This window comes from Struthio camelus, chromosome 1 (assembly GCF_040807025.1).
Source record: "Struthio camelus isolate bStrCam1 chromosome 1, bStrCam1.hap1, whole genome shotgun sequence".
In the NCBI taxonomy this organism is placed as follows: Eukaryota; Metazoa; Chordata; class Aves; order Struthioniformes; family Struthionidae; genus Struthio; species Struthio camelus.
In genome coordinates, this window is record NC_090942.1 from 67342499 (window position 1) to 67369849 (window position 27351).

The window sequence follows — 27351 nt, forward strand, 5'->3', positions numbered from 1 at the left end:
CAGGTGATAAGTGGAAACTTAGGTATCTCCCATGGTGATCTGTCATTTATGTAGCCCTCAGTTAGCCTGGCATTCTTGTTGGTGGCACACGAGAGATGTAGCCTAAAAAGACAGTTTTGCCATTGATGCATAACAAAGCTCCAAAATTACTCGAATTAGGTCATCCTACTAGGAAATTACTGTAATAATTTCCAAGGCCACTGAGTGATTTCAAATCCAGCTGAAACAGAGACAATTGTGTTTCATGGCAAACTGTACCTTCTTTCAAGAATTAGGTCCCACAATAGTACAATGGCTGAATTTGACTATGTCCATGTCTACCTGAGACTGAGAAAAGGCAAAGGATGCATGTATCCAGTGAAGAAAGAAGAGAAAAACATAAGTCGGGAGTGCATATGACTGTCAGCGACAGATATTATTGATTACTGTGCAGTGTCCACGATAGTCAATAAGTCCACCAGTCTCCACAGCGCCCTTTCATACCAGCCTGTTGTCGTTACTTTTATTTCACGTAGTAGTTCCCTGGATTTTCTAAATAAATTCCTGCAAATCATCAATGTACTTATATACACACATTGGCAAGCAGAGGTAGCATCAGCTATCACTTACGTATTCATAGCACTCGTCTGAAAGCAAGACCATTTCCTTCTTTCCTTCAGTGTCAGCACCATCCAGAATCCAGAATCAGATAGCTGGGATAAAGGATTCCCAATTAAACAAATCTATTGGAAAAAATAATATTCTAAGTATAAAACTCAGCTGCCAAGTTGAAGAATACCTATCTGCTTTTTAATATAAATGACAGGCTATGATAACAGATAATCAACACAGCAGAAGAGCTTCTCCAACAAACATCCTCTCTCACTTAATTCTTCTGCTATATCTCATGCATATGATCTACATTTCTTATATTATATTTGAACCAGCATTCCCAACATTATGTAAGAATTAAGAAGAGCCACTAGTGATTTGGTTCACCAATACATACCAGAGTACATAAGCAAATCATTACTGGCTCTGATTAGTTCTCATTTTAACCTGTGCTATTTATCTAAGCGTATTGCTGTGAAAATAGTTATCCTTTTGTGGCTATGTTATTTATCACAAGGCAGGCAACACCCTGGCTGTCAGTTCTGCACTTTTGGAACGGGTGCTTGCAAGATACATGCAAAAACGCTGCGTTTGCTTATGAGGCTAAGATAAATGGCTTTATGATTTATAGGAAGAGGATCACACGCAGTGATTTATAACAAAATGGCTAAGCACCTTAATCATCTCTATCTGAGCATATCCACATTTCTTCTACTTAGGCTAAGCTTGTCTTCTAATAGGATTCAGTCCTAAACACTTTTTACTTTCCCTGGCTACATTAGTGGTAAGCCATGATAGAGTCAAGGGATATCACCCTAGGCTTTGCCTTGCTCTGTTATTTGAACGGTTCTTAGAACAAATAATTTGACAGTTACAGTAGAGGGGAATGAAACAGTCACCAAAATTTTATCTCTAATACCACAAGCAAATATTTTGTTAGCATATAATGCCAACCTGCAAGCTTTGGGGGAAAAATGCTATGTGCATACACACAATGTATAATTATTTAAATTTAAATGACTATTAATATACTATGATACTTTATTTTTATTATATATTATATTTTTATATATATATATACACACACATTTACATACATACATACATATATATATATACACACATATACACACACACACACACACACACACACACACACACATTAAAAGGTCCGTGTCTTACACTTAAAAACTTAGTCACTGCTAGGAAAGTTGTAGTACTCTGCAGTGGGTTAGCTGCAGTCTTACATAATGTTGACTGAAAGAAAAGTCTCTTTAGCCGTCCCGCATTCTTTGGAAGCTTCTGCCTACACAAGTTCCTATTTCATCCTTGCCATGAATGGTGGGCATATGCTTAAAACACTAGACCAGGATGTGGTTACAATCTGGATTGCGTTTCTGCCACTTTCATGAGCATGATGCTGGGAAGGTGCTTCTGTTAAAACAGGAAATGTAAAACTTTCTCTCCCAGACTTTCTTCACCTTGTTTTAAAATGAAGCCTTTTCCTGAGTGTTTGTGGAGTCTGGAGAGATTTAGCTTCGATACTATCATGTTATTTCTACATACAATCTTTAGTTCTGTTGAGGTCCTCTTTTAGGATGCCTGTAGCACGGCCTAGCCATATCCACACTGTATAATGAGTGGCATGTCCTCGGAGATGACCGCCACCCTGTAAGCCCTCGCTGCATACACACACACAGGAATCTCTCCATGCTACCCTCTATCAAAATGTTCTTTCTGCTGTTGCCTCCTCAGCCTCTACAGTGAACAGAAATCCCATGCATGCTTTCATATCAGATAACTGATGGAAAGGGTGAGATGAAGAAAGGAGGAGGTTTGTCCAAATCTCGCATTTACTTTGTGTGAGGGGGCAAAAACATGGCCTGTCATAGGGGCAGTCATAACATCATCCACTCCAACATGAGCACCGGGCACAAGCATAGCATGGACCTTACCATTTGGTTGGTGATGGCCTGCTCTTACCCAGAATAGTCGCTAGGTTATGGCACAGTGGACAGATGTACTCCCCACAAGTTTACGCGATCATTTTCATGCCACTACTGGTCCTGACTCACCACTGTGTATAGCTGGTAACACCTAATACTGACGATACAGTATCAATAGCAGTGAGTCACTGTGTGTTAGATGCTCTCAGCTGGGCCTGAGGCACCCTTGTGCCTACCTCAGAACCAGGAGAGCTTAGTGGTACTTGAGGACATGAATGGGTAGAGGGAGAAAGCTTGGGGATTTTGGAGCTAAGAGCATTTCCAAAGGGTACACAGTCAGATGACGTACGTTGACAAGAGCTAAGAAATTTATTTTTTTTTTAAGTGATACAACCTTTTTAATTTAGTCCCAGGCAAAACATTGCAATCTCCTCATTCAAAAGAGCATATGTGAAGTAATAATTGCTGAAAGCTACCAAGCCACAAATAATAGCTTTCTCACAATGATATAAAACAATTGAGAAGGTTTATGTAGATGATTCTGGGTTTGAAGCCATCCTAGAAAATCTCAGTACTGAAGCTGCAGTTGAGAAATCAAAAAACAAGGAAAAAATAGGTGTCAACACTATGATCTCCAGACTCCAGACTTTTGGAGCCAAATGATTTTTCCTGGAAAAATATGAAAGCATATTCCACATGAATTTGTCTGATGTTTTAAGGACCGGCAAATCAAATTTATGTCCAAAACATGATCAGCATGACACAAAGACCAATTAAAAACAGGTATGTGCCCACCAGAGGACATATAAAGAGATACCAGAGGCCCATGAATAAGAAACAAAATGAGGTGATTATCCCAACACCACAGGATATATCTTTCTGGATCCTAATGCTCTTGATGATGACGTAGAGCTTTATGCTGGTTCATAATCTGCAGCAGCCGCAAACTGCTCCTCTGAAATTAATTCAAAAATACAGGAGAGTGAATAAGGAGCAACTGATAAGACGAGTTCTGCAACTGAATTAACAAGTTCGTTGTGAAGAGAGGGAGGATAATAAGGAGAAGCATCTCAGAGATTTCAAAGCAGTAATTTGAAGCAATCAGTTTATCTTTTCTCCTTCAAGGTCAATGGGAGGTGGGCTCTGTTTAGCCCACACAGTTCAGTCTCTTCCACTCCTGCTCTGAGGTAGTCATATGTCAGGACCACTCAAAACTGTAGCTAAAAATTAATATGACTTGCCCCTCTGATATTTGCTCTTATTTGGACACCTACCTGAAGGTTCTTCCGTCAATCCTCAGGATTGCTGATAAGAAAAGAAAACAATACAGTGAGTGATAAATGTATAACATACTCTACTATATTAAATTGTTTGGAAGACTTTTAAAAATAATTTTCTGATTTCATACTTCAGGTTTTTATATTATCTGGAAAACATTTTTCTTAATTTACTCATCTAGGATGTACATTAATTCCACATTAAAATGCCCCTAGAAAATCCTGCTCAGAAAAATATTTTGTTCTAGTGAGTTACATTTTGGTAAGGGAAAAAATAATTCTACTTCACTAACTGTAGGAATACTCATATCAATAAAGTATGCACAGGAACCAGCTATATGGTCTCAGTTCTACAGAGATTTGCATGCAGATATCCACTGAGATAATTTTTCTCAAGAGTCTATGAACGCCAGCGATAAACGTAACATACTCTATCTATTTTAAATACAACAGTGCTAATGTAGCATCAAAGCTATGAAACACTTTGTGGCCAGTGATATAAACAAATCCAAACATAAATTTCCTACAGTAATTCTATTTGCCTATTGAGAGAGAACACCATTTCCTTCCTGTAAAAGAAAGCCCTCGAATGCAATTCATGTGCGTGTTTTTAATGCTGAATGCCACATTGAGAAGAAGTTCTCATGTTGTCTGGCTCACGGACTATCTTGTTTTCTGTGCTGTTAATGAGAGTTTCACAGCTTTAGGAAACGGAGAACTCAGAAGAGCACAAATTGTGACATTACCTACCTTGCAGTGGTTGTTTAGCATCACCATTCTTGGACCACCACACCTTAAAGTCTTCTTCTGTGGTGACGATGTATGTGTCACGTTAGGCTTTTTACATTTAATCCTGTTTTGGTCTTGACATACTCAGAAAAGTATTAAAAAATGTCTTCATTGGCCAAAAATAAAACTTTTTCTCAATTTAGATTCAGTGATGAATCGGGAACTGCTTGTAATTGCCAATGAATAGTCCTATGTTTTTAACATTGTTGCAAACTAGACTGACTTCAGGAAGTTAATTCAGGCAGAGGCAATGTGAACCCAGAGAGAGGGTTCACAGAGAGCCAAGATTATCTGAAGTTAGCGAATTCTACCAATGTAACAGGATCCTCTGTCTTTAACCAGACATTTACATGGAACTACAGCATGTAAAACTTTCCACAGTTGTCGCTTTTACTAACACTTAAACGTGCTCCAGAATAGCAACTTTGGCCATTTAGTCCTTTACAGGATAATGACCATTTTTTCTGTTTTCAAGTATATAGCAACTAAATACTCTCTTCTTGTTAGTATTCTTCTCATAGTGAATAATGTAAATTGTTCTCATTTTGTAAAGTATTGTTCTCTTATTGTTCTCCACATTGCATTGTGTCACCTCTATGCACTACTTTTAAGACAGAATTACAAAGATTTTAAGATTTTAAGATTTTCATGAAATTTTTGCAACTGTCTCCGAGGAAAGGGCTGCCCCTTCTAGGATGTTTAGACTGTAAGATAGACAAGCATGTAGACCCTGCATTTATAGGGAGCCATATGCATGCCTTTGGCAGAGCACAAGCTATTTAGAAAGAGTATTTGGCTTCAAAAAGAGGGAGGAACTGCCACAGCCAACCTCTTCTCTCTGTAGCTGGACAGGAGAGCAGAGACTGATCTGGAAGGTAGGAGGAAAAGGTGGGCCCCATTTGTTTCCTAGAAATTGTACCCCGTATTGGAGAGGGGTGAAACAAAGCTCTATGTAAAGACTATATGCCTCAGTAGGCAGGACCTACCCTGCTTGCTGACCTAGATGAAGGATAGCATAAGGAGCACTACCCTTCATCATTGTCCCCTTCCCCTTCTGTGTGGGAGCAGCTGTCTATACTATATTATACCCATGTGAGAAAGCTCATTTCCTTGGCACTTAACCCACCTCCTCAGTGCAAACAAGCTCAAAGGCGATAACACAGAACACGGCGCAGCCTGAAAGGGTGAATAGTGTGCAGCTCCACCCATAGGAAGGCAAGGTGCAAGAGTTTAGGAAGATGTCATCTGGACAGCAGGCTCTGAACCCATGATGCATGGCTTTTAACTGTGCCATTGATATCACCTACCTTTCTGTCTCGCAAAGGCCAAATGATTTTTGCTATCTTCTTTGCTCGGATCAGCTTCATACAGTCACTGCAGGGTTTACTTGTAGTGATAAGTTCAGTGTTACTCAGATCTCTCTCAGAACTGGAAAATACAGTACTGCCACAGTTACAAATGAGTGGTGGGGGGGTATTTCTCTTGGAGTCTAGAGTGGGTTCCTCTCTTTTTTTCCTCTTCTACCACTGGTCAAGGGAACTGAGTAAGGGATCTCCAGCCTCTGACAAACACCTGCAGTATGTACTACCAGGTTATAGGCTTGGGAAATAGATCTACTTCCTGTTTGTATTCTGATAGCACTATAAAGATAAATACTTGGGATTACCAAATGTGTATCCAGGAATAATTTCACTGCCAAACCACCTGAATATGGAAGTAGGTGACAGCAGAGCACTAGATCAACATTCTGCCCACTGAGCAGCTGTCAGGAGAGGGAACATCAGTCAGGGACACCAGCACAGATACTTGTAACAGCACTGTCAGTTTTCGAGAAAATTTTCCACTGGCAGGAAACTTCTTCAGACTCAGTCTATGTGTGTCAGAAAAGGCATATCTAAGTTGACTCTACCCAGCTGTGATGCCCTGCATTTCCAATGGCTAAGTAATTTCAGTGCCCATACATAGGAGCAATCGCTCTGCTATGTGCTACTCCTGTCTCCAGAACCTGTGAAGCCCCTTACCCATGACTGCACACGGGAACTGGGCTTACATGGGTCAGAGGATGGGGACTAGCAGGAACCTCTGAGGCTCTGTCACGTAAGTTTGCTGAGTATATTAGAACACATTGACCCAGATCTCTGTAAAAAACAATTGTACTCAGGGTCTTGTAAGACTAAGGAACACCTTTCTATGCTATCTAACATTACTTCTCCCATCTACACTCTGGAAATCCCCATGGTCGTTTAGTTAGAAAGTTATTTCTTCATTATTGAAGCATCCAACAGCAAGCTTTTTTAACTCTTTTAAAATATTTAAAGAGTTCCCACCTCATAATAATTGCATTAGCTTCTGCACATACAACTGCATGCTTGTCAAAATCAGCATCTGCCTTCTTGCCAAATAAACTATTCATTGCCCCTTTTGGATATCCACTGTAGCCCAGGGCAACCTGAGACAACACACAGAAAAAAACAAAATGGTTTGCTGGGACCTTTATTTATTGACAGCCTAATCCAGCTCCTAAAAGCTGTTAATAACTTCAGTGTGAGTCCTTATAAGATTCTAAAGTTTGACTGATATATGGCTTTAATTATGCAGATTTCCACTTCCAGAGGATTGATTGTGGACCCTGAACAGAAGTTTCAGACACTCGTTAAGTCTTTTTTCCCCCACAGGGTAAATTGTCTTTATTTCCAGACATACATTTTCCTATGAACATCAGATAAAGTGCCCATAAACAATCACTGCAATCATCACAGGAAAAGTTGATTAACAGGAAAAAAATATGCAAAGGAGGCTGCTGAATACAAAGTCACTGAAAAAAATTGAAAAATGTTAGCTGTATTTTCTTACATGAGTTAGTGTATTGTGTTCCATATTTTGGAATTATGCAAAACAAAAATAAGAAAAATAAGCTGGGCATTTTGATACGATAATGCTTGCAATGCCATGCAGGAAAGTCAGCTCATTACTTTAAAGTTTATCAAACATTGGACTTTGCTTCTTCCAACTGCTGAGTAGGTATTAAAAAATTCATCATCCTAATTTTCCTGGACAGATTTAAGGAATATATATTTATCTGGGGTTTTCAGATGAAGAAGCTTCTAGGGGAGTAATTTTGCTTTCACAAAAAGTTGTTTTATACTACTGCAACTCCACTAACATATATTTTAAGAGAGTCCATATGAACAATTACTTAAATGAGGAAAATTAACTTGCTTCTTTACGTACATAAACGCAAGCCTTGTACACTTAAATTGCCTTATCTTCTTATGGCAGATATGGGTTTTTTAAAACATTTCTGTGCCTGTTAACTTATTTCATAACAATTCCACAAGTATTTTTTTAATATAATAATAAATTATGACTAGATATTTTTATAAGAAGAGTAAAGATGAATACAGATTGAGATTCTGAGCCGTTTGTCTTCATATTTGAAAAATCATGAGTCGTTCACAGACCACATAAACCTGTACTTACAATTTTGTCTCCACTGAAGATCAAAGTCCCCACTCCATTATTATTGTCTAGGGAGAAACAATCAAATAATCACAATTCATATAACACACTGATATTAAAACAAACTTGCTAGTTCAAAGATCTTACTCATGCCTACCGGTCCAAAGAGTTGCAAAACACATTTTTCAGCACAAAAGGATGTGTTTCTTATCAGGCTGCCTTTCAAAAAATATTGACTCAGGTAATCTGCTAACAAGAAAGGCTAACCAGATGTGCGGTATCAATGCACTTACCTCCAGTCCTCATAGCTCTCTGTCTTCTGTAGTCCATCTCTATCCAGTGGTTTGAGTGGAAGTGCCAACACCTTTAACCTTCCCTGCTGCTGAGACTACAATGTTTTATATTCTCGCAGCTCAGAAACGGTCTAAAAATACTTTCTTCTCCTGAACAGTAAGTTCAGTTAGGCCTACCTCAAGGCACAGGCACATACAATGACATCTATTTCACAGGATCTCTTCTGCCACCCTCCCCTCAAGGTAACAACCCCCTTCCCAAATTGTCTTCTGTGGGAAAGGGAAAAAAAAAACTAGAAAAGTGGAGAAATACTGATCTTTAATAAACTTATTTCCATAGATGCTATTGGTCAAAGTAAAAATAAACTCTTTCGATATTCTCAAAAATTAACTTGGGAGAGAAAAAAAAAATCAAACTCTTTTCATATTGGTGGGCTCTGTTCAGGCAGATGTGGGAGAAACTGGCTCCCACAGAAACTAAAGACTCTTGCAATTAGCCGAAGCAGTTAGAAATCTCCCACCAGTGGGAAAGACAGGAGGAACGTGTGTGCTTTTCCTCCATTTGGCTAGCTATAATGAAAGTATGAGCCCAAACTCTTGTTCACTAAAGACTTCTGCACCGCATTTCTTTGGATCTTAATCATCCCTGGAGATCTCACTGGGCCAACTCCCCCTTCAGCAAAGAAATCTTGATTTGGTACCAATAATACACTCCATTTTTTCTTAGGGTTATTTTTGCACAGTTTACACTAACTGTCTTCTTCAGATGACGTGAATATGGTTTGTAAAATATAACAATGCAACATGAATTAATTTTATAAAATGGGAAATACCATTGTGCTACTAAAATTGGCTAAACATGCAGAGTTTCATGAATTAGCTAATAGAATTCAAGGTAATCAATTAAAGGTGTTTTTAATACATTACATCTTCAGGAATACATTTAACGGTTATGTAGGATTTTTCTACACTGTGCAAGTTACTGAGATAAATTTAGTAATATTAATTTACTTACCACTTCTGGATGCCAATAAATCACAGAGCTGTAACGCATGGGTATATTTGGGAGTATTCATTTCATCTTTAGGTTCCTCCTTTTCTAATATTGTTATTTTTTCATCTTTGGTACCTGCCAGAGTTTTAAAACAATCCTTTGCGGTAGTAAGATTTTCCTTATACTTTTCCAGTTGGTTGTCTGTCAGGTGTTCTAATTTAAGAAGCTGTTTTATATTCGCGTCATATTTCTTATCAAATATAGATTGAATCGCAATGCAATCACCATCAGAAGATGCTCTTTTATTTGAAACAAGTATTCGCTGCTTTCTTTGATTATTTATTGCTGGTACAAAGACTGCTGCAATGACACAGCTTTCCGAAAAGATGGCATTAGTATGCTTTACCAGATCATCCTTCAAGGTCTTGTCTGTCAGGTTATATTCAAAATTAGGCCAGTAGTACACTTGTGAGACTTGTGCTGAATAAAGAAAAAACATATGGAAGATTAATACTAAATGGGAAATACACTAGTGATCACATTTTCTCCAATAATAAATGTAAAATGACACAAAAATTATTTAAGCAAGCTGAAACTTTTCCCATGTCAGTCTTGTTCTCCAGTGTTTCACCAATATAATACTTTTATTTATTACCCCATTATTTTCAGAGTCCAAAGGGAAATTTTATGTATCATTCAGGAATTCTTGTCTTGCTTGTTTTCTGGTGACTAAAACTCTTGTCTCTGCTTACATTTACCAATTTATGAATGTTCCTCAAATGCTAAAGATGTCCAAAACAAGGAGATTGTTTTAAAAAGATACAGGAAGTTATTGTCATGGAAAAATATGTCTATTAATTAGGTATCCAATGAAAGAAGGAAAATGAATATGTTGTCAGTGTGCTATCATTTATTAAGTACTCTAAGTGAACTTGTCTTCAAAAAGTCTGCCTTACTTTCCTTGTTATCCTGAATATTAATATATTTCTGGTATGATAAATAACTTAAATTGGAATGCCTGTACTTGTCTTCTATTTTTCAAGTAAATAAGCTACACTTTTTTTTTTTTTTTTTGCAAGATTCCCACATCTTTTAGGACCATTCCTTTTAACAAGCATGTCTAAAAACTCTGGTGGCTCTCCTTTGAATCTGATGATTTACACTATTTATTGTCATGTGGTAACAAATACCAATGATTTGTATGACAACATTACGGATTGCATCTTAATATTCTCTAATAATCAAAGACATCTATTGTATAAAATATTTAGCTAAATCAGCTTCTGATGATGAATATTCTTCATGATATGAACGATTCACACAGAAACAACTGAGTTAAAATGTAGAGTGGAAGAAATTACAGCGGAGGAGGAGTGTATGACATGAACAGTTTACCAGCCTGTGAGTATTCCACATGTGCAATGTTAGGTAGTCTAGGAGATATTTCAGTTCTGATACTGACCTTGAACCAGCAATTTTGCACAATAGTTGCAAGGCATTCGAGATAAATACACTTCACAACCTCTCAGAGCATTAGGAAACCTTAACAGTACTTTGGGCACAGCATGGAGGTCCTCTGCAGAGCAGTCCACTGCAATAATCCTTTTTGGCTTGCTTGCTTCACAGATGACAATTCCAGTTTTGCAATGCTGCATGTATACGTACAAAAACGTACAATCACTCAGTGAAGAACAGTCCATCTAGGTTATATGTATGTGAAGTGATACTAATTTTTGGGAGCAGAAATCAGCAATCAAATGATCCCACAGAAAATGTATGGCATTTCTGGGGAAAGGGATAAGGATCAAGCAGTCGAATCATGCTGATTCCTACGGATTTTCAGTCAGAACTCTAGATATGTCTACAGCGCATAATTCAATTGCTGTATTTTGATCAACAGTGCAAATACTTTGACTGGAGTCCAGAAAGAGCTAAGAGGTAGACCTCTGGAAAGCAAGTCTGTAAAATAATGAAAATAATAGGGAAATGAATATCCTGATAGTCGGTCTATTACAGATTACCAAGCTGGGAGAAAAGAATATAGAGACAAGGAGACAAGATATGGTTTCAGATGAACAGCAACACTATTCAAAGGATTCTCATGGTAGGAACCAGACTTTTATCTAGTTTGGAAACGTAAAACAGCTTTAATTCATATATATACAAAGATTAAAATGTTAACAAGCCAAAATCCAGGTAAATTGGATGCTCCTGCATGAATGACCAATAAATTCATGCGCAAGCACCCAGGCAGCTCACCCACGAGCCCCCTGTTAGCTCATGCATGAACACTGTGTTGGACATAAACAGCAGGGTTTTGGGAGCAGGCGCCTGTGTGAGGGAGATCAGGAACTGCCCCATGCCAGTCGCAGCCATGGGTCCAGCCAGCTCTGACACCAGCATGAGCAACCCATCGCACCCCAAAACTCCATTCAGTCAGAGGAGCACATGGCACCTCTGCTCAAACATATTTAGGAAGGAGCAGCAGGGGGAGATGTGAAGAGATATATAAGGAGGCACATGGGGAGATACTTGAGGAGACATGCGGAGGGAGAGGCTGCTGAGGAGACAAGAGCTGGAGACGCACTCTTGGAAGGAGGAGCTCCGTGCCAAAGGGGTATGCTTCTGAGAGACTGCGGGTGACCCACGCTGGGACATGGATACCCTCAAGGAACTGTGGCCACAGGGGACCCACACCAGCGCAAGGACACCCCTGAGGGACTGTGGCCACAGGGGACGTATGCCAGGGCAGGGACACACAAAAGGGACTGCAGCTGTGGGGGATCCATGCCAGGGCAAGGACACCCCGAGGGACCACAGCTGTGGGGCACCTGCGCTGGGCCAGGGGCACCTGTAGAGACTGCCGATGAGTGGGACCCATGCCAGGGCAGTGATGGCAGGAAGAAGAGAGGAGCGAAGGAAACCAGTAAGAAAGCAGATAGGAGCAGCAGACAGAAACCTTTATGCTCCCAAACCCAACCTCCTGCAGCACCTATGGCCTCACTGAAGGAATGGGAGGAATTGAATGTAACTCGTTGTCTAAACAGGGGGAATTGAGACTAGAAAGGGGGGAAAAAGGTGTTTGGCTTAAGTTGAGCCTGGGAAAGGGAGAAGAAAGGTGTTTATTTAAGTGTTTGTTTAACTGCTTATGTTTTCTTTTTTCTCAATACTCAAATCAGTAATTAGAAGTTTTTACTAATTATCAATAAATTATATTAAGTAAAAATTCCCCAAGTCAAGATTGTTTTGCCATGATATGAAGTCAGTGATTTTTAAGCTCAGCTCCTATTTGACAAAATGGCTTTCTTGGACTTGATAACAATAAATACACCTGAGTCGACTCACAGATTTATCCAATTCACTTGGTAAATTTTCCATATGTAATGCTAAGAACATGCACAACTCTTCTTTCTCCAGGAGAGTAGCAAGAAGACCTAGAGGAAAACAGCAGAAAGAAAAGTTACTCAGAACAGTCTGGAAGAAAATGCAGGTAATGTCATAAAATTGGTAAGTGATTGACGGTAATGCGATAGAAAGGATAACAATCTAGCCATATAGTCCTTGTTGAAAAATGGAAAAGAAGATATAATTTTTATGTATGCTGAACTAAAGAACTGTTTCTTAAAAGTGTATCAGAACTTGATGGGCCAGTTCTTCTGTATAGAGTCTTATCTTTGCACTTTACTCATCATCACATCCATTTATGCCTGCCAGTCCTATGATGCAAACTTTAATGACTTTGCTAGGAGTTTTTGCCTGACACTGTGCAAAGATATCTTGTTTTTGCCAATTTTTATGCCATCCACTCATTTCTGCTGGCATAGAGAATGATTTCTATTGACTTCTACTGAATTCACTAAGTGATATCTAGTATCTGGAACAGTCAGCTCTACTCTCCCAGGTCATACGCCTCTTCAAAAATTATATCTTTCATCTATCCCAGAATATTTTCTCTTAATACGCGTATAACATTAGGTAAGACTGAAAAAATTGATACAATTATTTTTTCCCCGAAACAGCACTCCCAAAAGCTATATGCTTATCCCATCAGGTTAGTTTTGTTGCTACTCCTGACCCAACTTGATCTGGCCTGATATAATCTGTTGCTACTATTTAGTATATTTGTGTGTTTTAGACCTAACAGATCATGAAGTCATAACAAAGCTACATATGTTTTAAAAAATCATTATAACAATAGCTTTGTTACTATTCTTATACTAAGGGAATAAGGACCAAGGTTGAAACTGTTTGTAAAATTAAATAGAAGAAAGTTAGGCTGCCAGAAAGACATGTCAGAAGTTTGTATACCAGCTATCCATACTGTGCAATATCAAGCTCATTGCTTTCAGGACAATTATATTTATTCAATCATCTTTAAGGAAATGAACTAGGAAAACCAAAAGCCATGATAGTTAGAGAAAAGTTTACTAAATTAATTCCATTTTGCCTTCATTAGTTCTTCCTTCTGTTTTTTTGTCTTTCAAATCATTGTTTTGCTCACTGGAGTCTGGAAGACAAAAAAAAAAGTGTGATTGGGAATATTACATACGAGACATGTTCATTAATGCTGTATAACAGTGTATCAGGTCTCCTGTTGTCATTACCAACAGTAGCAGACTGTCCACTGTAAGTTGGGTCTCTCAGAAGCCAAGACTGGTTAAGGACAATACTTGACCATCAGAACATTAAGGTCCAGGCCCTGATACCTTATTCAGAAAGGAACTGTATTAAACTCGATCGTAATTGCCCAATTAAAAATAATTAACTGAATATCATGTAAAAATAAAAATGGCTCTCCAATAGTGATCTTTTTTTTAAATTTGAATTCCAGTTCTTTAACCTCCAAATCCATATTGCTTTCTTCATGCCTAGAGCGGCCAATACCTGCTCTTTCTCCTCTCCATTTTCACAGTTGGAACCACCTCTTTTTGTCTTTGATAGTGAGTTTCTACTTACTCATTTCTGCCATTCTGTGGTCCTCATTAACCAAACCCTTTAGGTATTCTGACCTTCACCATCCCTGTTTTCACTCTCCTCATCAGTTTGTTTTCTTTCTAGTGCAAATATACACCAGTCTCCTAAATCTTAAAATAGTCTCTCTCACCTACGCTGTTTTCCCCAACCCATTTGTTCACTGTACCTTGAGACTCCAGCAAGATGTCGTTGGCAATTATTTCTGGAGTTTCTATCTTCTAATTACGGTCTGATTACAATTCTTGATTTGATTTCAAATCCCTATCCGCCCTCAAAAAAGGCAATGGGGCTTCAACTTTTAAGCCATTAAAATTTCAAAATTTTAACCATGTTTTAACTTATTTTTGTTTAAGCCAAGCAAAAAGCATCTAAGTGAGAAAGTTTCTATTCTGAAACATTCTTGTTTTTAAATCTAAACAGTAATACCAATAGGAACCAAACTTAACAGTATAAAAGCACAAGGAAATACATCGCAACCATACCTGTCATACTTTCAATATTCCACTGTTACAGAGGAAGGAAAAAGAAAGGAAAAAAAGAGAAATAAATTTAAAGCATAAGTGAACATTTATTTAATACTTTCTATAACTGTTTTGCTCAGTTTTGCTATTATGTCTTACAGCTTGTTCATCTGTTTATCGTGAGGACTTCTTGGACCATTAGACAAGCAAGGGTCCTTGAAACCATTCTTGTCTATTCCAGTTCTAAAGCTCTTATTCTACAGAGCAAGATAACAGTCAATTACATAAGCTACTTTCCTGTAAGCATTTATCCAATTCATCTGTAGTCTTGTGTGTCCCATTTCCCTTCCTTTTTCCAACTCAGATTGCTGTACCTCAGAAGTAATACTTTTCTACATCTTTTAGCTGGTGAATTATTTCTAGTCCATGCCTTTATTCCATGCCTTTATTCCACAGCAAACCTACTGATGGCTTTCAAAATAATAACCAAATAGCTCTGATGTGTATATTCAGGTGAACATATACACATTCATCAAATGGCTCCTGAACGCTTGATGTATTTAGTGAATTCTCCAGCTAGTGAAAACATTTTCAAAAAAATCCTACTCCATGAAACAAAGCAAACTAAAAGGATGACATGTATCAAGGCAAACTATTCTACAAGTCTATTAAATGGACGTCCAAAAATACTTCCTAGTAATATAACCCTGAATCTAATCTTTAATACCCAAACCTACCTCAAAGCAGTCAAAGTCTTTCTTTAAATCATCTGAGCGATTCTGAAAGAAAAAAAAAACTTAAAATCAAACAAATAAACCAGGTACTCACAAAATCACTGAGGTGGGAAGGGACAACTGGAGGTCTCTAGTCTTACCCCCCTACTCAAGGCAAGTTCAGCTAGAGCGGATCGTTCAGAACCATGTTCAGTCGGGTTCTGAATACTTCCAAGGTTGAAGCCTCTACTACCTCTCTGGGCAAACTGTTCCAGTGTTCGATCACCCTCACAGTAAAAAAGCTTTTTCTTACGCTCAAGTGGAATTTCCTCTACTTCAATTTGCGCCTACTGCTTCTCATCCTTTCACTGGGCGCCACTGAGAAGAGTCTGGCTCCATCTTCTCTACTTCCCCCATCAAGTATTTATACATGAGACCTACCTGAGCCTTCTCTTTTCTAGGCTAAAAAGTCACAGCTGAAATCATCCGACTGATCTGTGTGCAGTGAATGTTTGAAAATGTGGGATTTAGGAAGAAGACAGTTTGGTTTACCTGGGTCCCAGGTTTTAAAAGTTAAGTGTGTACAATGCAGGACAGAGGCACTTCTTCAGACAGGAGACTCAGTGGAGCGTGCCACACAGCTTCCCTCAGCACCCATGCCCAGGTTTCCTCCATGTAGTAACCAAGGCACAAGGGAGGCAGCATATATCCAGGTCTCACCATCATCAGAGTTGAGACATGGCCAGAATAAGCATTTAGATCCAAAATCAGGCAGTACTCCAAGGCTCTACCATACATGTATAGCTAAACATGAGGCTGGACTTTCCCAGTGCAAGATCCTAAAATATGCAACTTGTTCCTTTCCTTACTCTAGGAGTATCTGAAGGTAAACATTTTCAAGGAACACAGCAAGCCATAAAATGTTAGCAGTATCTGAGTATGAAGAATAAACCATCTTACAGGCTACAGGCGATTGTCAGATATGGTACTTCTCCTACATAGGAGGGCGAGAACAGATGTTTTTGCCTCTAAGTCAACTATAAATAAACTAAACCCCTAATGAACATGTAATTACATTATGATAATAAACAAATAATATTATGTAAACATACTTTTTCATCCTCTGTTGATGATTCTTGTACATAACAAATTTTCCTTATTCCCACCTCCTTTATAAGGCTGTGACAGACAGGACAGGGAGGTTTGGTACAGTAAAGAATATCAGTCTCTTCTATTTTGGGTTTTGATCTGAAAAAAACGTATATTTGCACAATTCACTTTCTGCAAAGCTAAAACTAAACATAGTATTTACATTTCTTTAAAATAAATTTAGCATTTTCATTGAAGGCTATTATTCCTAATTAGACTGTTCTCTATCTCCTCCTTCCTTTTTCAGATCTCTTACTTCATCCTGATTTTCCTCTTAAATATATGATCCCTTTTGCTTAAGCCTTTCACTGCGTTACTTAGAACAGTATTTGCTTAACTCAAGTGCTCCTTCTTTTCCACAAGTACCACACTGCTTACAAATACCACTATACACGCTAAGGCAAACAGAAGATAAGCCTAATCTCAGCATGAGTCTGCTCCAGCATCAGTCCAAACTACATTGGAGAGCTACAACTTTTGGTGGTCCAGGAATCAGTCTCAGTACTAACCCCTCTCTTGCAAGTCACATCTATGTTCATAACATATTTTTAAAGGTAATGGAACAACTAAATTACAAATAATGTGAGCATTTTCATGGCAGCAATAACTATTATAATAATGTGTAAAATAGGTCAGTTTAACATCAAGGACATAGCTCAGACAAAGAATTTAGATTCTAAATTTTGTAGTCTTTCCACAGCAATTATTTTAAACCTAGTCAGGGAGCGAAATGGATTGAAGAGGGAAAAACAGTACCTTAGAGTCAAAACACCATCTGAAACCTGGTTTTGGAGAACAGGAAAGTCCTATAGTTTTTAGTTTTGAGGTTGCAGTACTGGTGCTGGGTTGAAAGCTCTGCTTGGATGCCATGAGGTAAAAGGGAAAGCAGAGACCTTCTTTACGCATTTGCCCCAGACTGTCTCAAACTTGTTGCACAGGCTGTTCCAAATTTGATGCACGCCCTGTCATAATATGTCTCTCTCTATATACCTATACATATATACACCTATACGCTTTATACACACACATACACTCTATATATCTAATATATATATCTAATATATGTCTTTATATACACACACACACACACACCTTCTACATACGGAAGAAGTTTTTAACCCTGGACTTGCCATTGCCGCTCAGCTGTACACCACCAGCGTTACTGAATCTCACCAGCTGGCCTTGATCCAAGCCGAGCATGGCTCTTTTGCTGTTGGTTAGGCACCAGTGACTCCCACTAATACATCATCCGTCTGCCTTTTGGTTAGGTGCCAGTGACGCCCACTAATACATCATCTGTCTGCCTTTTGTAAAGCTAAGTGCCTAGCCATAACATTTGCCTGTACCTAAGTGGTGGAAGTATAGCCTTCTCACTCCGGTACTGGTAGTCCTCTCTATTTACATGTATGCAAAATTTCTACCGTTACGAGCCACCCAGTTTCACAGACTGATGATTCTCCAGCTCTTGCCAGCTATAATCCGAAGTGATCCAGGTGAGTTGATGCCAATCCTGCTAGCCTAAGGACCAGCTAAAGAGGTCTTTCAAAAATTGTTTAGAGCATCACGCTACAATGAGATCAGGGAATTTTTTTGGAAGTGTGGAAATGTAAGGTGTTATCATGTCTTTTCAGGGGGTGGAGGGGAGGAAATGCATATATTAAAATATTGACTGTAAGCTCAGAGGTGTAAAATGTTAAGTTTCTGAAAATGGATTAATCAGTAAAAACAGATGAAAAGGTCAAAAATGTAGATGAAACAGCTCCACAATTAGTCACTGAGATAGTCGCACTCTACTAACATCAATTGCCATAAAGAATGTCTGTGAAGTCATTCTATTATTGCATTTGTAATAATAACCTGTACAGGAGAGCATTTGTTTCAGCATGGACAACAAACTCCCGTTTTGCAAATCCAGCCTTCCGCTGTTTTCTCCCTTGCCAGGGCAAGTTTCCATATAATATGCCAATGGGGTATCCATTATAGCCTGCCCCAAACTGTCAAAAAACAAATAAAATAAAGAATCAAAATCTAACAGATCCTTCTAAACATAGTAACATTTTAGCCACATACTAATACCACTTCAAAACCAATACATGCAGCCCATATATTTCCAAATACATGCAACTTCTGTGTCTAAGACGTCTTTATAAATATTTATATCACATTTTTAATCAAAAACAGCCATTACTTATATTCTCACATCAGAGAGCTCTGAAAACAACATCATGCCCAGAATTTTGTGCATATTTTGACATACTTTCCAGACTTTTGAATCAACTTTACCAGTTGCCAAAGAGCATCTTACCATTGCTATCCTTTTTAATATAGTCAAAAGTTACTTTTCCTTTTGCATCCAGTGAGGTCATTGCTCTCCATCATTGTCGTCATTAACTCTTTGTCTCACTAGCTTGGCAAGAAACTTAGGATCCTCCTTCTTTAGTGAGCCTCACTGAGTGTTTTTGTAAAGTTAAATAACAAAATATTACCATTACTGTCAGCATATTACAGCATCACTGACTATAAAAGGGAGCCAGGATCAATAGCTCAGAGGTAGGCATCTACACTGCAGATGTCTACATTAGGTCAACCACACCTCTGGGGGCACTGAATAGAAATCTTGCAAGCATCGGAGAAGTTGATCTACTTACAAAATATCCATTCTGACTGTACAGTACACACCCCACACCTCGGTTTGGGTCATCTTTAGAAGAGAGAAAAATTTTCGTTTCACTTAAAACCTTACTTTTTAATACTTAAAAAACATATTTTACAGATTAACATGTAGTGTTTTAATGCTGTAGAAACAGAACGCGTAAGTAGACTGCTTATACGTTGAAAGAACATCTCTCTATGCATATCACTACTGAATTATAGACAGATACCTGTACAGGCTATCACAAAGAGCCAAAACTACCGTCAAGTACAGCAAAAGTCAGATTTCTTAAGAACACAACTTAAACAGTAGCACAAGGAAATTAGTAATTACTTTAGTAATTAGTAATTGTAGAGTGCTTAGTAATTGCAGAGTATTAACTTGATACAAATTCCTGATAACAGACTGTAGAAAGTTATGCAAACATCAAGATCTTCTGTTGATGGGATTCACTATAAACACACTATCTACATCACTTATATACTGATAATGTTTAAATTACATATATAATGTTGCTCCCTTCGCTCTCCAACGTATTAAGTGATTAAAATTGTATATAGATAATATTTTACTTACAGATAATATTTTACTTACATAGAATTCATATCAATTTATAAACGTAAACCATTAAGGCAGAAAACGAAAAGGCGGTTTAATGCTGTCCATGTCCCCACAAATAAATATAAAGCTATGCACTTCCATTTCCTTCAGTTGTTTCAGTTTCATAAACATCACAATGTAAACAGATCTGTCACTTCGTGCTGTTTTATTTTGTACATATAATATATACAAACACTATATATGTAAAATACAAAAATATATTTTATATATATATATAAATATATATATATATATATAATTTTGTTGTCTTTAAGTAACATTTTGAGCTTGAAACATATCAGTGTACTTCAAAAAGTATTTTTCAATTACTACCCTCAAAGATTTGTGTTTCCAACTTTTGCTTTAGGGCTAAGTCCAGCATTGCAAAAAACATTATGAACGATAACATTCAACAACGTAATAAATATACTAATTAAAAATATTTTAGCACTTACGTTAGGAAAGCACACCAATTCCTTTGATATCCATGTCTATTGTGAAGTATGTGCTCTTTGTTCGAGCTAAATGAATCAATGGCAATAATAAAAAACAAATATACATCCTCATATTTTGTTGCCATTCTTTATATACTCTCAGTATAACTTACCAGATCTTGCTGCTAGAAAATAACAAAGCTGCAATGCATGTCGATGCGTATTTCCAGTATGACTTTTCTTTTCTTCTTCTTCTTCTGTAAGTTGAGGAGCTTCCAGTAAAAAATTATAGCAACGTAAAGCATTTTCCATTCGTTCACGACATGCATCTTCGCAGTCACTCATGTTAAACCACGAGCAACATTTTCCAAATTTTTTGGGTATGCTGGGTTTCTCAATACTCCTGTTGGGGGGCACCTGGCTTCGTATTTTTTTTGCAATCTTTTCCACCATTTCAAAGGTTGTCACGGGTAAGAGCACACTGCTACTTATATGGCTCCTAAGAAACATACGGTCAGCTTGCTGAATATCTTTCTCAACTTCGGAATCATCTCCCTTTCTTTCCGGAGCCATTGGCCAGTAATAGACTGAAGAAATTGAACCTAGAGACAAACGCTGAAAGTGACTTAGAGTACAATATACTTGGGCGGGACATTCAGTTCACGCATTTTTTTTGCATTAAAATAGTGGACCAATTTTCTGTTGTATTGCAATTCTGCAGACTCATTAGAGTCCAAAACCCAGTGTTGTTATCCGCAGAGATCTACTCACATTGCATTGGGATCTGCAGTGAATACAGAATTATTTTAACAACTGCTCCATCATTACATTTTCATAAACGACCTCCCATACCTTGCCAATCCTTGCCCAGGCAAGTGGACTCACTTATTTCTAAGAGACTATATGCAGAAAAAAGGATTATTTGTGTAAGGAAGGATTTCCTGGACTGAGCCACATGCCACAATGTTTTCCTACACGTGATACTTAGCAGGGTAATTTATGAGCTTCTTATTCAAACAGAACTGCAGTTAGCATAAATAGATTAAAAGTGTCTTATATACACCTTGAATCAGGAGTGTGGTACAAGTTGTGCACGGTTTCCTGGAGAGATATACAGCGCAGTTATTTAAAGAAAAAGGAGGATCCAGAATCATTTGTTGTACAGCATGAAAGCCAGCTCTGGAGCAACTCATAGCTATCACTTTGTGTACACTGTCTGACTCACATACCACAATCCCAGTTTTATTGAACTGAAAAGAAAATAAAAACGGTTTATTTTCTGACAGCAGTTTTTATTTGACAAGCATGTATGTTTTACATAGGTGCAAAAATACATTATAGGTTTTGCTACATGATATTACAGATGATTGTCCTTTAGTTCCAGAATCTTTAGATCTCAATTTCTCTTCATGCAAATTTAGTGTAAATTTAGTATTGCTTTATATTTTTGTGTACATTAGTTCTCTAGAAATCCATTGCTCTTCCTTTTGCAGTGACACGTCAAACCTAACACCAGGCAATGCATGAATGTACAGAAGACAGAAATAAAATCTGTTTTGTACCTTTTCATAAAGCTTGCACAGTAATCATTAATGCCACTGTCTTATTTTATCCACCACAGCTAATATAATGTTGATAATAATCATCCAGATATAACATTCTTGGAGTACTTTCCTCAAAGAAGTGTGACTTCCTCGTCTTACATAAGTTCTTCTGAAAGTGTTTTACAAATCTATAGCTTGATCTTTCTGGTTGATTTCATTTCTGTCTTCTGTACATCCATGCATTGCCTAGTGTTAGGATACCCAATGCTGGCACAGTAGCACAAACAGTAAATTATAGTATAATTGGATATAGCTTTCCTACAAAACTGGTGGATGGATTGCACTGTAACAAGTAAGAATCATAGAGTAATTTATGTTGAAATGGAAATCTGGTGGTTACCTAATCCAATTCCCTACTCAAAGCAAGGCCAACTTCAAAATTAGATTAGATTATTCAGTTCCTCCTTAGCAAACAATTTTTGTCCTCTCTGTCAAAGTACTACTTGGAATAATCTATTTTAGTACTTGGAATAATCTATTTTAGATGATCATCTATCAGTTCAGCTGTTCTAAAGTTAAGTGAAATATTTTGATTAGCAGTTACTAAATACAGGTCCACTCTGCCTGTCCCTGACGGATCTCAGTACGGTTATTAAATACCTCCTTCCATTTTACAGAAAAGAACAACAGCTTTGAGATAAACTTTCAAAAAAATATGAAAATTCATATTTCTGCAGCTTTCTTGAAATAATAGTATTAAGCAAAGAAAGTGGGAAGAAAGTAACACTGGTGATCTCAGCAGAGAGATATATTACAGACCATCTGACCAGAAAGTCCAAGGATGAAGTACTTGTCTCTTTTTTTCTCCTTTAAGCAACTACCAGATGTGTCCAAGGACCATACGATAACACTAGACTAACTATTGCAGATAGGCATTAGAAAAACAATACACTCAGGATACATCTGAAGCTCTGGAAATATACTGTAGCCAATTTTCATTTTGGCAAGTAGAAACAGATATTTTAGACTTGATTCTGACTAACGCAGAAGAAATCACTAGGAACCTAAAAATGGAAAGTAATTCCAGTAAAAATAATTATGATATCATACATAAGAAAAGATCTTATAAGAACAGAATAGCGATAATGACGTAAGAAAGGCATATTTCAGAAAATTTAAGGAATTGGTAGGAAGTTGCTTGGGAAAATAACCCAAGGAGTAAGAGAGTCTGATTTACTGGAACAGACTACAGAAATAATCTCTCCAGATGTAACGGAAAAGTCAGTAGCATCATGAGACTCTTTTGGTTGTAACAACTGATCTTTATTAGTCCAAAAATCAGAACCAAAATCAGGCAAAAGAAAGGAACTAAAGGCAATCTTGAAGATAAGCATAAAGGAATAGTATAACATGTGACAATTAATTTAGAAAGGCTACTTTACTGAAATAACATTGATGTTTCCACTAGCAAGGGATACAAAAGGCAAAAAAAAAAAAAAAAACGGTTATATATAAAACTGCAGAAAGAAAATCAAACAAAGCACAGTTACATTACATAACAGGAAAGGAGAGCAAACAAAAATACTGCATAGGTGGCACACCGACAAGATGAAACCCAAAACAAGCAAAACAAGATCCTACTTTGGAAAAGGAAACTAAATGAGCAAAAATACAAAACAGAAACATGGGCTAGCGATAAAAAAAAAAAAAATCAGTAGACTATTGAGAATTACAGTTTAACACCACAATGGTGCTATTGGCCTTTTGCTATGCGTAGGATTTGTACTGCGGGAATTATGCATGCTAAAGGCTGCAGTTACTCCATTTGAAGGAGCATCATTTCAGGTTTTCATACTACTTTAAGAAGAATACAAGCAAACTGGAGAATCTGGAGAAGAAACAATAGGAGGTTTAAAAACGAAGATCTAGGAGAAAGGCTGAAGCATGAAATATTTCAAATATTTTGAAAAGTAGATTAGTCAAGGATGGCCTAGTTAGATTTAATCCTGCTTCCATGAAGGACAACAGTCAGATTTTTTTTTTCGTTCAGCCCATTTGTACGATTCTGTCATCTCATATTTAAAGCTGTTTGTTATTATTAGGTTTTATATCAGGTCAACTGTTCATAAATCCAATAATATTTAAGAAGTAATTATTAAAGTTTTTAAAAGTGTAATCATCACAGGTACTCTTATCTGCTAACTTCAGATCACCGTGAAGTATTTAATCTATAGCTTTATAAAACATTCTCAGATAATCTGGAGTATGAAAGGCTTTCTTCAAAAGCAAAATAATGTATGGAGCTTAAGAATTTTTAAGAGAAGTGAGGAAAACAAGGTTTTCAAAATCACAGCTAAAATTAAGGCAGGATGTATTTTAACCATGGAAACAAGAACATAAATAAATGATAAAATGGAAGTTTAAGTTGCTTCTTTCAAAAAAGCACAATGGCCCTTGGAGCACTTGAGACGGATTCAGCCACCACGAAAGTGCCCATGGCAAATTTCAAGCCCAAACTGCAAAGCCTACTACTCTCATTCTGTGAGGAAAGGAGACAGGATTTCTACTTGACAAGCAGCTTTGCAGAGAAGGCCTGGGGGTCCTGGTGGACAACAAGTTGACCATGAGCCAGCAACGTGCCCTTGAAGCAAAGGCGGCCAGTGGTATCCCGGGCTGCGTAGGCAGCGCCTTGCCAGTGGGTCGAGGGAGGTGGATGCCATTAGATACTTTAAAGGATAATTCTCTTTAAACGGCAAAAACTTTTCCTAGCAATGATATCACATACCTTGACAGATGGGGCAGCACAGTCTGGTGAGTTTTCCATATGAAGAGCTAGAAACATATACAAATCTCTTTTCTTTTCTAAGCGTATGGATGGATCTGAACAGGTCCAAATAAAGAGGTCATAATTAGTAGGCATATTCAAATAGGACCATGCTACGGAAAAGACTCTGTCGATTACTGTAATTTAGGTATAATGGGGAGTGAGGGCAGACTATCCGGGTAAAGGAAAAACAGAAATAGACACACATGTATGTGTTTATATAGCGCACATACAGATTAACTGCCAGAAAATACACTGAAGTGTGGTGGAGAAGTTAGTGCTGGTGTTCGCTAAGGAGCGCAACTTACTTCTAAGCAACACTGCTTAGAAACAGTAAACAGTCATAATGCAATACCACTTTAAAAACAATAAAGTAATAAACCCTCAAATAAACACTGAAATAAAAGATCTGTACTGTGATTAACCTCTTGCTTGTCACTGTATCTACAATTAAATGGTCAAACTTCAGTTAATGTCTTGTTTTTATGTTATTTCCTGAAGCTAGAGATACGCCAGTCTCAAGTTTACTACATAGAGACATTTAACTCAGTAGAGAGATACAAACCATCCTCCATGTCCTAGACTCCGGCAGGTCTCCTCTTGTGAGAATTTTTAATTTTTAAAATTCTTGCTTTCAAATTGCTTTTCAAGCAAAACACTGTAGTGAAGAGAATGCATATATATATAAACATATAATTTAGCTGTATTTATTCACATTTTAAAAATACTGTAAGCCCTTCACCCCATATCAATGCAAACAAAATGTAAAGGAAAATCTGGTATGTTATATTGCCAGACCAGTTTCTCTTTGCCAGCACAATAAATCTTCATCAAAACAAAAACACTTTGCAAACCTGTGAAGTATGTAAGTATCAATTTGAAGACATAGAACTAAGTTCTTCATGGCACCTTTTCCCATAAAATACCATTAGCACAACCATTAAATATTTCACAGGTACTTCATCAGTTTACTACATTCATTAACTCACTGATGTTAAATGGACTACTTCTCTTTTTGCATTATTTTTCACCCAAACCTGATTTTTTTTTTCCATCGTGTGTATCCCCAATGTGAAACCATAGAATAAATCTGTATGCGCTTACCCGCAGGTCTGTTAGCAAGAAGTCTTCAAATGATAATGGTTTTTAAATGACAAATGATGCTTTTAAAGGGCATATAAAATGAAACCAGTGAGTCATATCTGCTATTTTTTTCCCCTTGACACTACCTTTACTCCACACCCTGTCAATATCTGCGTGCTGTGCAGAGGTCAGTTTTGTGGAAGGAATTTGACCAGGCCATCACTACTATATACAGGTAAATACTCTCCCCCCATAGTGAAATAATGGATCAGAAGATTTGTGTCAGGATCTTTAATTAGTACTGTACCAACCTTTAATAGAATATCTCCAGGTTCTGTCAACTCAGGAGCAACTGAACAATCTAAATACCTCCTATCTTCTTTTCAAATACGTAACCTGCTAATACTGATCTATGTAATCAATATATAAAGCAGGACTGTCCAAGACTGGAAGGGCTTGCTATAACAATTACATAAGTTCTCCGAAAGTACTAATGATATTTTTCCATACTTTATTATGCTGTTCACACCATTTTTGACTACTAACTTCTCCCTACTACTGTGCTTTGCGTTGCTTTCTTATCAAACTATACCAAGCATATGGCATTTCCAGAATGTTTCCAGTATCTTTTACTAGGCTCACCAAATTAGGCACATTTTGCTTCAACTGAACTCGGAAGTCACTCAAAAGGAAGAGTGAGCAGGTCTAGAAAATGCCAGAAAAAGAGGAACACTGTTTTTTTTTTGTTTAGCACTTCCTTGATGTAACATGTGACCCAGGCAAACCTCTTTCTTTGTAACATCATACTGGCAGGCAGAAGTGTCTGTTTCAACAAACAGCAAAACAAGGAAGAACAAGGAACTTAAAAGGCAAGTAGAACACATTGAAAGATACTGCGTCCAATTTCCTATTAATTCGTGCTAAAGATAGCATTTTTTTTAAGCAGGCTCAGACTGGTAAATTGCTAAGAGTTGTGGAACTGCACTTTTACTAATTTCAAATTTAACTATTTCATATCAGTTCTGCCACACGAACTACTGAAAGGTGGCGGTCCGACTTCCAGTGCAAGTTTTGGTGGCTGAAAGTATTTCGAAAGCCTAGTATTTTGGGTTGACAAGTCAGAAAAAAAGGAAAGAGGAGCCAACATGTCATATTTCAACTTGCGTTTGTTTTCATTTCCTGAAAGGTCTAATAAGAATCATCCAGTACGTGAACCTGCGACAGAAGTCTTCCCAGACTTTCTTTTAAATTGGCAGTCATACCCACGGCATCTTCACCCAGCGCTCCGCTGACTTTACTGTATCAATAAAAGCAAACAAAAAACCCCAACACACACACACACACACACACCAAAACCCCTAAAACCCCGCCACACAGAGGCGCGCACACACACACGAAACTCTTCTACAGCACAAGGTTCTTTACAGTCTCATTTCCTAACGACACAAGCTCTACTCGGCAAAGCTGCTTATCGGAACTTCAGCCCTCGCGTTTCAAAGCAAACGAAATCCACTGAAGGAGCGGAGGGCTGAAGAGAGGAGGGCGGCCCCGAGCCGGGCTCCGTCGA

General features: G+C 37.7%; 1 protein-coding gene across 5 annotated transcripts; it reads right to left on the bottom strand.

Annotated features, from left to right (window-relative positions):
* Nucleotides 1-2902: 2902 nt before the first annotated feature.
* Nucleotides 2903-27347, bottom strand: LOC138067479 (uncharacterized). 5 transcript variants are annotated; one of them, XM_068945995.1, is made up of 19 exons: nt 25806-27347; nt 25267-25359; nt 24663-24757; nt 21397-21583; nt 20507-20935; nt 19295-19347; nt 18504-18640; nt 16610-16745; nt 15522-15563; nt 14806-14827; nt 13797-13856; nt 12695-12783; nt 10812-10998; nt 9371-9829; nt 8084-8130; nt 6931-7052; nt 5911-6031; nt 3812-3842; nt 2903-3492 (listed from the first exon to the last, which is right to left on the bottom strand). In XM_068945995.1, the coding sequence occupies exons 2-18, from the start codon at nt 25274-25276 to the stop codon at nt 3834-3836; spliced, it is 2205 nt and encodes a 734-aa protein (XP_068802096.1). In that variant the 5' UTR covers nt 25277-25359; nt 25806-27347; the 3' UTR covers nt 2903-3492; nt 3812-3833. The 5 variants fall into 5 exon arrangements, with proteins under 5 accessions (XP_068802096.1, XP_068802106.1, XP_068802087.1 ...); XM_068946005.1 differs by lacking the exon at nt 21397-21583; XM_068945986.1 differs by lacking the exons at nt 25267-25359; nt 25806-27347 and having other exon boundaries at nt 24663-25259.
* Between the last annotated feature and the right edge of the window lie 4 nt (nt 27348-27351).